Genomic DNA, 13,944 nt, shown 5'->3' with positions numbered 1-13,944 from the left:
TAGTCCCGATTTACACGAGGAGACATCTGCTTACATGTAAAGCAGAGAGCGTTCGACAACAGTTTCTTAAATATATGAATGAAAAATGCAAACTGGTTAAATAATAAATAATTTGTTGTTTTTTCATTGAAATATATTTATAAATTCTTATACTTGAACAAAAAAAAATTAAATTAAAAATACTTCATATGTAAATAATTAACTTAAAATTAACTTGAGTATCTAGAAATGCAGGGAAAAATTAGAAATCAACATAAACATGTCCCATAACTATTTTAAATTATACCTACTTTACTAGCAAAAATAATCGTGCATTTCCCAAGCAGCGTTCGGATGTTTGTCATCGTTGTTATCTTCCGTTTGATTGAAAACCGACACATAACTTAGAACTTTCTTCCACAAAAGAAGAAAACGAATGAAGCAACTGTCAAAAATTGCTTTAAGATTGGAAATACGAATAAGAAGAGCAAAGAGTGTCGCCGAGTACGGGAGAAAAAATCCCTTCTCTCTTCCCCGACCGTCCTTCGCCCTTGAACAAAATGTTTCCCTTCCAGATGTCTCCTCGTGTAAGTCGGGTCTTACTTAACATCTCATTTTATAAGAACTGTCAGATTTGATTGAATGCGATGGCAATATTTCAAGTGTGGGCATTGCCATGTTAAAGAAATAGTTATTTGAAATGCCGGCAATCAAGTCAATACGTTGTGCCCGCGCTCTTCTTGTACGATGAAGAAGAAAAAATAGTGCCGATATTCTTGGTGAAACTATTTTTGCAAAGAATTTGCCTTCTTCTCATAATCTGGAAAACTAAAAATCAAAGATGCTTACAATGTAGGCCAAGGCGAATTTATTACAGGTCACAGCAAACTCATATAAGTAAAACCCTACATGTATTTGTTGTTGCGTTTGGTGCAAGCATCATGTCAAAATCAGCAAGCAAATGTAAACATACGAATGTAAACATACCAATACATACAAACAAAGCATATCATTTTGACGTAAGCCATACCTACGGCGAAAGATTCAGCTGGGTGAATGCTGTCACCTTATTAAATCCACCTTGATGTAGGCGTAAAAACTAACAAAATGACTGTCAAACAAGAAAATAACAGCTCATTGCATCACAGAAGTTGGCAATACATGATTTAAACCATTTCATAAAATGAATTGCCAACTTCATTCAATATGTTTGCCGCGATTGAAATTTACCATTGAGAAACTTCAAATATTTAGCGTCGAGATATTAAGTTAACCATAGATGACTAGATGTGAAACTCTTTTTCTTGTGAGAGCGCTGAAAAATGTGCATTTTTTATAACATTTTCCAATATTGCCACACCGGTAGAAACATGAATTGGGTATTTTTGAACCAAAGGTCTGGAATTTTTAGTTTCCTTACCACCATTGAGGTTAGTATTTAGTGTGCGGTTGCCCAATAGCCTTATATCACTCGTAACCTCCAACATATACTAAAAATAAGCACAATCCGTATGAAATATGTACATAAATAAGCAAAAAATTTAAAAATTTATATGTAAATGAAATTATTTAAAACTGATATTCATAAGTAATTTAATAATAATAAAGTTATGAACCCGAAAAACATAAGTTATAATTAAAAACATGACTTATTGCGATTTTTTAATATAACACAGAAAGGGGGTAACAAAAAACAAAAATTCTCAAACAACGAACAGATTAAGTTAAAGCAGATTACTTTTAATCTTCGTAAAATATCTCAAACTCAAATTAAATTCCCTTACCTACGCTTTTCACTCATAGAATATTTAAATTTAAAAATTTATATGTAAATGAAATTATTTAAAACTGATATTCATAAGTAATTTAATAATAATAAAGTTATGAACCCGAAAAACATAAGTTATAATTAAAAACATGACTTATTGCGATTTTTTTTAATATAACACAGAAAGGGGGTAACAAAAAACAAAAATTCTCAAACAACGAACAGATTAAGTTAAAGCAGATTACTTTTAATCTTCGTAAAATATCTCAAACTCAAATTAAATTCCCTTACCTACGCTTTTCACTCATAGAATATTTACGTATATACCAATTTACAGACATAAACCAACATACAGATTTCAATAAAAGTACATGTATGTATCCCTTGGGGGAACCTGTTATCCCTATAGGGCGCGTCCCCAGATGGTGGATAGGGGAACGCCTCCCAGATATGGAAGGCAGGAGAATCGGTCTCCCGCGAACCACACAGGTCGAAGACGTAAACTTCGTTAAAAAAACTCCCTCAACCCAAGGTGTAACGCGACCCGTGCCTATTGGGTGGGTTTGGCAGCCGGGGGATAAAATTAGGCTGTCTCCTAACGGAGCCCTCCTGATATCAGGCCGCCTCAGGTTGTAACGGTGGCTTTACCATGGTATGGGGCGCTGTCATGGCGGACCGTTTATTTCCCCTCCATCCTCATTGGTCACCGCACATGGCGACATGGGCAGCTCTTTGGAAGGGCAGGTGACCGTAAGAAACAGACAAATGAACAAACAACCAAAAAACATAAAATCGGATAACGCTACCAAATGGACAGACAAACAGACGGACAAACGGACTGACACAAAGACAAAACGAACCGACAGTCGGACAGACAAGCGGACGGACCCAATGACAAAACGGACAGACAAACGAACGGACACAATCGAGCTGAGGAAGTTGGGAACTCCCTCAGAGGACGAGCTCTTGGCTTCCAGTCAAGATACAGTTGATGACAAAGCTGTGGGCCACAGCACGCCATCAACTATAAATCAACCGATCACATCCGCTGATGCCAAGGGGCAAAAGCGTCAATACCCAAAAAAAGGCCCGTCTAGATATAAGCTTTACCAGCGGTCTCTAGCTATTCTCGGCAGAATAAGCAAAAATGAGGCCGAAGGTAAAACTCATCCCAAAGATGCGGCCGATAAGGCAAGGTGCCAAAAGGTGGTCGATGAGTACCTGGCGTTCCAGGCCACCCAGAAGGCAGAAGCCGTTAAACGCAATCGTTCGCAGGACGAGGGCTGTAAAACTGCGAAAAAGCACAAGACGTCTCACACTGCTCTGACGCCCAAACCAGCCAAACGCGCGTTTAACGAGGTGGCACGGGATTACCTGCAAACGGCGTTGGTGGACGAGTTAACGAACCGCGGTAAACCTGCGTTAGAAAGGTGGTCCGAAATCGAGGCACGGCTGTCTCGCATTGTCGTTGATCACGTCATGGCAAGCCCGGAGGGTCAAGTGCCAGGTTATGATTCAATGGAGGTGGTCCGTGGATACAGGGTGATCAAATGCGACGATCAGTTCTCTGTTGATTTCCTTCAAAACGCTATTAGCAAAATCCAGAGCGACTGGGAAGGTTTGAGGCTCAAACTAATCCCAGCCAGTGAGATCCCAAGACGACCAAGGGCTCGTATCTGGATACCGAACATGGAGTTCGAAGCTAAGCAGTTAACACCATACCTGCAAGCACACAACCGCACTGTTCCAATGGATGACTGGAGTATCATCAAAGCGGAGGCTCCGCAAATGAACAGTGTGTCCTTCCTTCTCCAAATCTCGGAGGAGAGTATTGAGCCACTGGGAAAAGTGGACAACAAACTTCGGTTTGGCGTGAGGAAAGCGCATCTGAAGTTATTCCGTTCTGCAAATCCGGAGGATGAGCAGGACGAGGTTGACGACGCTAATGAGTTGCTCATGGGCATGCAACTGGAAGAAGCCGGGTCCACCCAAAACAATGGCGCTAATGAGCAGCATACGGGCATGCAGCTTGACGCCCCCAAAAACGACCAGTAAGTATGGGTCTCAAGGTTGTCCAGATCAATCTGCAGCACTCCAGGACTGCAACGGACAACCTAGCCGTTCTCCTATCGGAGGAGGGCGTAGACATCGCACTGATACAGGAACCCAGAGTGCGGAGTACTGAGGTAAGCGGATTCTCTCTCAAAAACTACAACTTGTACTATAAGCGGACCCAGGGTAACCCCAGGGCATGTATTGCAGCAAAAAAAAATCTAAATATATTTTTAATCCCATCCTACAGCTCATCGGATGTGACGGTCATCGAAATGGAGGCTACTGACGGCGTCAGGATCAAAATTGCCTCCATCTACATGGCACACGACCAACCAGCACCACCTGACGAGGCTCGTAGGCTTGTGCTTGACTGCAAAAACAGTATCCTGCTACTAGGATGCGACGCCAATGCGAGGCATCCCCTATGGGGGAGTACCGAAACGAATGATCGAGGTGAGTCCCTATATGAATTTATCATCAATACTAACCTAACAGTATGTAACAGGGGTAATACCCCGACTTTCACCTTTCCAAGCACGGAAAGCTTTAGAGGATGGGCGGAAGTAATAGATGTTACATTACTGTCTGAAAATACTTCAGTGAGGGTAGAAAATTGGAGAGTCTCAAGCAAAAAGTCCTTTTCGGACCACAGCTGGATCCTCTACCACCTGGATCTTGAGGTAGATCCACCCTTACCATATCGAAACCCACTTAGAACAAATTGGAAACGGTTCAAAAATGTAGTAGGGAATAGGATAGGAAGGATTCCGATCCATCAAATCACTCTCGCAGAAAACATTGAGAGTAGGGTCACAACATTGGAAAAGACATTCAGTAGGGCCTACAAAACGTCATGTCCAATTAAATATAGCAAAAAATCCTATCCTCCTTGGTGGAGCAATGAGCTCTCAAAATTAAGGGAAGAAGCCAGATCAAATTTCAATCTCAGCTACTCAACAGGTAATTGGCAGTTGTATAGAGAAAGTCGGAGACAATACAAGAAGGCAATCAGGGCCGCCAAGAAAGAGAGCTGGAGAGATTTCTGTTCTTCTATCGAATCTACCAGAGATTCTGCGAGACTTAGCCGTATTCTGTCCAAGGACCATTCAATGGCTTCTTGGGTCAAGAGGCCGGATGGCACTTGGACTTCTACGGCGGAAGAGTCTCTAGAACTTCTTTTAGATACACATTTTCCGGGATGTAGCACCCATGACAGTGATGCTGGGAAAATCCGGCGGAGCCGATATGACCCACAGCATCTTGTCGATGTAATAGTTACGAAAGAGAAGGTTGCATGAGCAATCAAATCATTCTCACCTTTCAAATCTCCAGGCCCTGATGGGATCTTTCCTAAGATGTTACAGGAAACTCTTGATAGTATTCTACCATGGCTAATGGAAATTTTCAAAGCGTGTCTAAATCTAGGTTATATTCCAAACAGCTGGAAACTTGTTAGGGTCGTCTTCATACCAAAGGCAGGCAGAAGAGGACATGAATCAGCGAAGGACTTTAGGCCGATCAGTTTGTCGTCCTTCCTTGTTAAAACTTTGGAACGGCTTTTAGATATGCACATTAGAAGTTCGCTGGAGAGCTTTAGTATATCAACTGCACAACATGCTTACCTCAAAGGCAAATCGACGGAGACAGCGCTTCACGAGGTAATCCGAACAATAGAGGGGTCTCTAGTAAACAAACAGTATACGATGGCAGCTTTTCTTGACATAGAGGGCGCATTTAATAACGTTAGCACGAATGCTATCCAACGGGCGTTAATAGACTTAGGGGTGGAAAATTGTATCACCAATTGGATCATCTCTATGCTAGAAACCAGGATCATTAGAGCTAATATGGGTAACATCAACATAACTAAGAGAGTCCACAGGGGTACTCCACAGGGGGGAGTACTATCTCCACTTCTTTGGTTATGTGTGATTAGCAAAATCCTAATAAAACTTAATAGAGGAGGGGTAAAAGCGGTGGCGTACGCTGATGATGTGGTGCTAATGGCGTCAGGACTGTGTCCTAATACGATCAGTGGGATCATTCAAAGGGCGTTAGGCGAGCTTAATTCTTGGGCAACAGGCTGTGGCTTAAGTTTAAACCCGCGTAAAACAGAACTCATGCTCTTTACCACCAGATACAAGGTACCAAGCTTTACCCTACCAAATATTAATGGACAAACCCTCTCACTTTCACCCAGTGCAAAGTACTTAGGGGTAATTTTGGACTCCAAACTTAGCTGGAAATTAAACGTCGAAGAACGGGTAAGGAAAGCTGAAATTGCTCTATATGCCTGTAAACGTATGCTTGGAAGAAGATGGGGTCTTCAACCTAAGCATACATTATGGTTGTACAAGGCGGTTATACGACCAATTTTATCGTATGGTTCGGTAGTTTGGTGGAAAGCTCTAGGGAGAGATTACAACATCAAATTACTCGGCAGAATACAAAGATCAGCCTGTGCAATAACGGTCGGCGCAATCAGATCATGTCCTAGGGAGGCTCTGAACGCACTGACACACGTTATTCCAATAGACCTACATATTAAGAAGACGGCAACCATGAGTGCGTTTAGGTTAAACGAAGCGGGCCGCTGGAAAGAAAACACTTATGGTCATGCCAGTCTAAATTTTGCTTCAAACTCAGTTAACCTCGGTGAGGACTGACTACATCGTCCCGACGGTAACATTCAATAGGAATTTTGCCACTCTCTTTCCATCTAAGGAAGAGTGGAATAAGGGATTCTCATTAAACAACTTCGACACTACAGTCTATACAGATGGTTCTAAAATGGATTGTGGTGTTGGAGCTGGTATATATTCTCATAGACTTAAAATTGAAAAATCTGTGCGCCTCCCCAATACCTGCAGTGTCTTCCAGGCGGAAGTACTGGCAATTGGGGAAGCTTGTAGGCTACTAATCACAGACTTCTCTTTTAAGAGCAATATCGCTATTCTCTCGGATAGCCAAGCTGCAATCCAGGCACTGGATTCAGCGACTACAACCTCAATGGTGGTGGAACAAAGTAGGAATAGCCTTTCCACCTTGAGCGAAAAACATAATGTTACCTTAATCTGGGTCCCAGGACATCGGAATATTGAAGGTAACGAAAAAGCAGATGAACTGGCAAGAGGGGGATCTGCCATGAATAACGCTCTTGCAGAACCGGTATTCACACCATTAGGCGCAGTCAAGAGTACAATTTCCCTAAAATACCTCCGAATGGCGGAGTGTAGATGGAGGGGCCAGACGAAATGCAAAATCAGCAGAACGTTATGGCCCACCTACAACCTTAAACAATCATCAATATTGTTAAACATGAAACGACGGGATGCCTGGAGACTAACGGCAGTCATAACTGGCTTTTGGTCTGTCGGAGAACAGGCAGCCAAAATGGGCATCCCTCACAACACATACTGTCACAGTTGCAAACAACCGGAGAAAAAGGAAACAATCTTCCATTTCCTCTGTGAATGCCCTGCCCTATGGAAGGACAGAATGTTAACCCTGGGCAAACCGCTGTTCGAGGAGCTCGAACAACTGTCTGGCTTAGATGTCAACAACCTAATAAGGTTCCTGAACCGCACAGACTGGGTATAGTCATGCCGTAAATAACAAGTTGGTAAAGAGGATGTGGCAACAAAATGGTGCGGAAGCGCTAGTTGGATTCAGGATGAATCACCACTCTAACCAACCAACCAACCAACATGTATGTATGAGTAAAATGTATTCATATGCATATGTGCATAAGACTAATTAAAGTAGAAGTTGAAAAGGATATAAAAGGCTTTGAAAAATTCTAAAACTCCCTTCAATTTAAATTATTACGTTTCAATTGAATTAATTTTAAGACAAATAATTATAAACATTTCAACACGTCATTTCTCCATTAAGCAAAAACGAACTGTTTTCGTCAGTTATTTTCGGCGCGTTTCTTCTGGCAGTCTGCCATTTCGCCTATCAGCTGTTCAAAATCCCTTAATGTGTGAGTGCTGCCAAGTTTTGAAACGTCCTCATGGGCGCGCTCTCTCTCAAAATGAATAAGTTTCACATCTAGTCATTTATGAAGTTAACAGCAAAATGTGAATGATTGCTTCAACAGAGAATAATTATCAGTTAGTGTATATTCGGTAGGTATCTCGGTGAAATATCAAAATTATGAAAAAGTTTTTTCTGATGGCGGTCGCCCCTCGGCAGGCAATGGCAAACCTACGAGTGTATTTCTGCCATGAAAAAGCTCCTCATAAAAATATCTGCCGTTCGGAGTCGGCCAGAAACTGTAGGTCCCTCCATTTGTGAAACAACATCAAGGCGCACACCACAAATAGGAGGAGGAGCTCGGCCAAACACCCAAAAAGGGTGTACGCGCCAATTATATATTATTATTATATATATACTATATATATGTATATTCTTGACCTCACGCGATATTTAAGTCCCAGTTGGTTAGCAGGGGCAATTTAACTTCGAAATATACTACTGGAAACTGTTGTTTTTGTAATAGCGTATATTAAATGTGGCGGCACTTAACCAACAACAATGTTTTGTACGTTTATTGTCACTGCGAAGTGTTGGAAAAGTACAAAACGAAAAATTAATTCGCATTGTTTTATTCTGTGCTGACTGCCACATGGACACAGCGAGAGGAAAAAAAAACAAATCAGCTGATTAATCAACACTACCTTTAATAGATTCGCCTTGTAACATCGGACTTACACACACCGGATTTACACACGGAGGCATCTGGAAGGGATACACTGGAAATTCTCTTTTCATGTCTTATTCGCGGCCACACGGGCAAAATTGTTTTCGGCAACATTTTGACGTTTACTACTTTAGCATCTTCTGGTTCGAAAATATTCTACAACCCGCTAACATGTAAAGCGGAGAACGTTCGTCAACAGATTCTTAAATATTTCAATGAAGAATGCAAACTGGTTAAATAATAAATAATTCGTTGTTTTTTTTTTTATTTACATTTATGTATATAAATTTTAGTACTTCAATAAAAAAAATTTAATTAATACTTCATATAAAAATAATTAAAGTAAAAATTGGGGAAAAATTAGAATTTAACATAAATCTGTCCCATAACTATTTTAAGTTATACCTACTTTATAAGCAAAAATAATCGTGCATTTCCCAAGCAGCGTTCGGATGTTTGTCATCGTTGTTATCTTCCGCTTGATTGAATACCAAAACATAACTCATAACTTTCTCCCACAAAAGAAGAAAACAAATGAAGCAACTGTCAAAAATTGCTATAAGATTGGAAATACGAATTAGAAGAGCAAAGCGTGTCGCCAGTACAGGAGACAAACTCCTTTCTCTCTTCCGCGGCCGTCCTTCACCACCGAACAAAATGTTTCCCTGTGTAAATGGGCACTAAATTTCTGAGTGATGTGTATCCCGATGTACTGTGATATCCATCACAATAACGCATAATAGGCTTGTCACAATTGGCCCATTGCGTCCGTTGTGACAACGAATTTGACTGCAGCATAATAGATTATGTGTAAGGTATAAAAACTAGAAACTAGGAGGGTATCGGTTATATCACGAATTGTCACGTGTCTTTCAGCAGGAGTGTAAATATTTGTCACAGAGAGTCTCAAGGGGGGAGGGGGACAATTTTTTTCTGTAATTCGGGACACGAGGTTTATGAATGGCCATTATCGGTAGTACCGTACTTGTTTGAGACACTATTTTATGTAAATATTGTTATTAACATATATATATATATAAGTGGTGTTGTTCCACAGATGGAGCTCTTTCATGGCAGAAATACACTCGGAGGTTTGCCATTGCCTGCCGAGGGGCGACCGCTATTAAAAAGAACGTTTCTACGTTGTTGTCTTTCACCGAGATTCGAACCTACGTTCTCTCTGCATCTTGAATGGTAGTCATGCACCAACAATTTGGCTACGGTGGCCGCCGATTGTTGTAATACCATATTATAATAAAAAATAGTTTAAAAAAACTAAAAAACACGCTTTTATTGCTAATCGAACTAAAAAGTAGAAAATAAATTTTAATGACAAAGAGACCTATAATGAAGTAATAGCAAATCGAACGATCAGTCATAGTCAACTACTTCAGAACAGAATTATAACAAAAATCAAGATACAAATATATTAGAATAATTCAAATTAGAGTTAAAAGTTTTTTTAAACTATTTTTTATTTTCTACTTTTTAGTTCGATTAGCAAAAAAGCGTGTTTTTTATTTTTTTTTTAAACTATTTTTTGTTATGAATGAAAATTATTGTTATCATTGCAGTCAGTGAATAAATGATTCGATGTATTCGTGTTATATTTAATTCCTTTCTTATCGACTGTGACTCTAAAGCTATGCAGTTATCGGCCGTGATAAAGAAGTAATCGGGATGAAGAACTTATTTCGTGGAGGTAGCCTGAGAAACTGATTTACAAGAATGAATAAAGATTTTTCATTTTACAACCAAATTCCCCTTACTTTTTGCCCACAGGTAAAAAAAGAAAATATTAATCCTGGCAATCCTAATAAGGATAATGGAAAGCTTTTATCAAATTATTGCATTGTCATCGGTCCTTGATAGGTGTGCAAAATTCCAAGTCGATCAGATTTTTAGAAGCCAGTGAAAATTAAGCTCAAAGATTTCGTTACATACATACATACATACATACAACCCGAGCTAATAAAAGTGTGTTAAAAAGGTATAACTCATATCTCTATGGAATGCACTTTTAATATGTGTTGTATATTTATAATAAAAGGTAATATGTGATGAAATTTGTATTTTTTATTAAACAGAATCTTCTAAAGTAATCGGTTTCTATAAAATGTCAAAACAATTTGACAGAGTTGTTATAAAATCCATTAGTTAAGGCAAATTAGTAAAAGTTGGCAATACTGGTGGCGAAACTGTTCGCCGAGCATTTTAAGTTTTCGCCGTGCGAAGACGCGTTCGCTTTACTCTTGTAGTTCACCATTCAATTACACATAGTTAACAACGGGGTTATAAACAAAAAAGGAGAAGTTTTATTAAATTTTATTGTTTCTTACTTGCGAAAAGTGAAGAAACACTATTACCATAAAATATAAAATGCAAGCACACAGTAAAAAGCGTGTTTGCTATTATTATGATAGTAAGTTAATAAAAATGTGACTATTTGGCAAATTTATTATTTATTAGAAGTCAAAGTAAACTTTAAAGGTGTTTCCGCAAATATAATAACTATTAATGCTCTAGTGAGCTCTTCTTGTTAAAAAATGAAAGTACTAATTTATGTTTTTCCGAAGTGCAAAATTCTGTAAATCGGCAATTTTGGGCCGACAGTCCGCTGACGGTTATTTCTCAGGTCACTTTGACAAACGACCATACTACGTTGAGTGTTCGGTATGTCGGCATTTGCACGTACTATGTCACGATGCTTGTCAGCTTGCCTGAGTAGTTCTATGGTCATTTACTGCACTAAAAGTGTGCTGTGAGCTATACGGATGCTCATGTTATAGGAGAAAATTTGCACGAATTATGCTGCTTTTGTATCTATATACATGCATACTACATACTAAATGTTAGGACTGTGTTCTAATTTCAACTGGATTGGAACTAAATATGTACTAGGAGTCTTTTAAAAGAGATATGTTAAAATTTTTATTTTTATTTTCTAAATTTATTATACGTTTTTTTTACCTATATGTTTTCAGGTGATATTGGGAATTACTACTATGGGCAGGGACACCCAATGAAGCCTCATCGCATACGCATGACCCATAATTTGCTTCTTAACTATGGTCTATACCGAAAAATGGAAATTTACGTTAGTCCTATCGTTTTATCAAGCATTTTCAAATATTTTAAAACTTTTAAATTATTTTTTGTTTCATATAACAGCGGCCGCATAAAGCTACTGCCGATGAGATGACCAAATTTCATTCAGATGAGTACGTACGCTTTTTGCGCTCTATACGTCCGGACAATATGTCAGAATACAACAAACAAATGCAGCGATTCAATGTGGGGGAAGATTGCCCGGTGTTTGATGGACTCTATGAGTTTTGCCAATTATCTGCTGGCGGTTCGGTAGCCGCTGCCGTAAAACTAAATAAACAAGCCTCTGAGATTTGTATAAATTGGGGTGGGGGCCTTCATCACGCTAAGAAGTCTGAAGCTTCAGGTTTCTGTTACGTCAATGACATTGTGCTGGGTATTTTGGAACTTCTGAAATATCACCAGCGCGTATTATATATTGATATAGATGTACATCATGGCGACGGTGTAGAGGAGGCGTTTTATACTACCGACCGTGTGATGACAGTAAGTTTCCACAAATACGGCGAGTATTTCCCTGGTACAGGTGACTTACGTGATATCGGCGCTGGCAAAGGCAAATATTACGCTGTAAATATTCCCCTGCGCGATGGTATGGACGATGAAGCGTACGAATCAATATTTGTGCCAATTATCTCAAAGGTGATGGAAACATTCCAGCCGGCAGCGGTGGTACTTCAATGCGGTGCAGATTCATTGACGGGCGATCGTCTCGGATGCTTCAATTTAACTGTTAAGGGTCACGGAAAATGCGTCGAATTTGTCAAGAAATACAACCTGCCCTTCTTAATGGTTGGAGGTGGAGGATACACGATTCGTAATGTATCGAGATGTTGGACATATGAAACGTCAGTTGCCCTCGGTGTTGAAATTGCAAATGAACTGCCATACAATGATTACTTTGAATATTTTGGTCCTGATTTCAAGTTACACATCAGCCCGAGTAATATGACGAATCAAAATACTTCAGAGTACTTGGAAAAGATCAAAAATAGGTAAAAAAATGATTGTTTACTAAGTAGAAAAGTTCTTAGGAATCAATTTTTCTAGACTCTTTGAAAATCTGCGTATGCTGCCCCATGCTCCCGGTGTACAAATTCAAGCAATACCCGAGGATGCAATTAATGATGAATCGGAAGATGAAGACAAGGTTAACAAGGACGAAAGAATACCACAAGGCGATAAAGATAAGCGTATTGATCCTGATAATGAATTCTCGGATTCGGAAGATGAAGGCGAAGGGGGCCGTCGTGATAATCGGTCATACAAAGGCCAACGCAAGCGGCCGCGACTAGAAAAAGATACCAAAACAGTAATAGAGAACGCCGAGATCAAGGATGAAAAGGATAAGAGTAAGAATTATATTTAATCAGTTCAAAAACTAAGACATTTCTTAACATATTTTCTTTTCTGCAGTGGATACTAATGAAAGTGAGGAGACTGGTAAAGGTGAAGACATAAAGAAAGAAAACAACATATGACGTGGCGGTCGCAATTGGTTATAGAAACCAATACAGCGATCAACGAAATTTAAGCCCAAAATATTTTAGCATCTTTAGCAACTTCTTCCATTTATCCTCACTGGGTATGACGGTAGTAGCTTACTCGGAATGGAAGGGGGATTATGCTCAGGGAAAGTGGAATTGATAAAAAAATATGCTACCGTCAAAACCTAATTTTAATAGACATAATTATTTTAAACATAACCATGAACTGTTACATATGATACAGAGTTCCATTGGAAGGGACGTTTTTGTTTTAATGTTATTTATAATAATAATGGCGTTTGCATCAATTGTATAACGTGCTTCAAAATCATAACTCACAGACATATATACATATGTATAGATTTCACGTGTACACATAAGTATGTGCATATGTATTTGTATTAGTATGTGTGTCATTGCTGCTACTATCATACATAAATATGTTCACTTGTCACATTAAATTAATATAGAAATGTAAAATCAAGTTTTTAGAATCTAAAAGAAAAGGGGAAAATTCGATCTAGAAAATATATGAAAGTATAAAAACTGTGGTCTGCTTGTAACTTTTATTTTCTGAAGTCTAAATGAATAATGTAAAAATAAAATGTGTTTTACAAGTGGATACACAACTACAATACTCGTGTAATATATAGTTTTGTATTATTGTATTAGGCATTTGATCTTTGGTGAGTATGTATACTTGTTTGTTTTGGTTTTCTGTATAATTTGAACTTATAGCTTTTTTTATTGATAGCAGAATATTACATTTTTATTTTATTTTTTAGTTTGTTTTTACAATAAATATTTTTTTTCTATTTTCTTATTTTTTAATTTGTTTCTTG

At 38.8% G+C, this 13,944-nt stretch overlaps 1 protein-coding gene across 1 annotated transcript; it reads left to right on the top strand.

Annotated features, from left to right (window-relative positions):
* The first annotated feature begins 10,734 nt into the window (after positions 1-10,734).
* On the top strand, positions 10,735-13,750 carry LOC128861376 (histone deacetylase HDAC1). Its single transcript, XM_054099486.1, has 5 exons — positions 10,735-10,929; positions 11,492-11,604; positions 11,679-12,610; positions 12,666-12,967; positions 13,032-13,750. The coding sequence occupies exons 1-5, from the start codon at positions 10,887-10,889 to the stop codon at positions 13,094-13,096; spliced, it is 1,455 nt and encodes a 484-aa protein (XP_053955461.1). The 5' UTR covers positions 10,735-10,886; the 3' UTR covers positions 13,097-13,750.
* The last annotated feature ends 194 nt before the right edge of the window (positions 13,751-13,944 follow it).

The sequence above is a fragment of the Anastrepha ludens genome, chromosome 4 (assembly GCF_028408465.1).
Source record: "Anastrepha ludens isolate Willacy chromosome 4, idAnaLude1.1, whole genome shotgun sequence".
In the NCBI taxonomy this organism is placed as follows: Eukaryota; Metazoa; Arthropoda; class Insecta; order Diptera; family Tephritidae; genus Anastrepha; species Anastrepha ludens.
The sequence above is the reverse complement of the archived record's forward strand: the minus strand, read 5'-3'. Positions and strand labels throughout refer to the sequence as shown.

Bases quoted from the DNA above. Each gene is read 5' to 3' on its own strand.
- LOC128861376 (XM_054099486.1), top strand. From the start codon at position 10,887: ATGCAAGCACACAGTAAAAAGCGTGTTTGCTATTATTATGATA. The intron at 12,611-12,665 runs GTAAAAAAATGA...CAATTTTTCTAG, and splicing joins TTGGAAAAGATCAAAAATAG to ACTCTTTGAAAATCTGCGTA. The intron at 12,968-13,031 runs GTAAGAATTATA...TCTTTTCTGCAG, and splicing joins CAAGGATGAAAAGGATAAGA to TGGATACTAATGAAAGTGAG.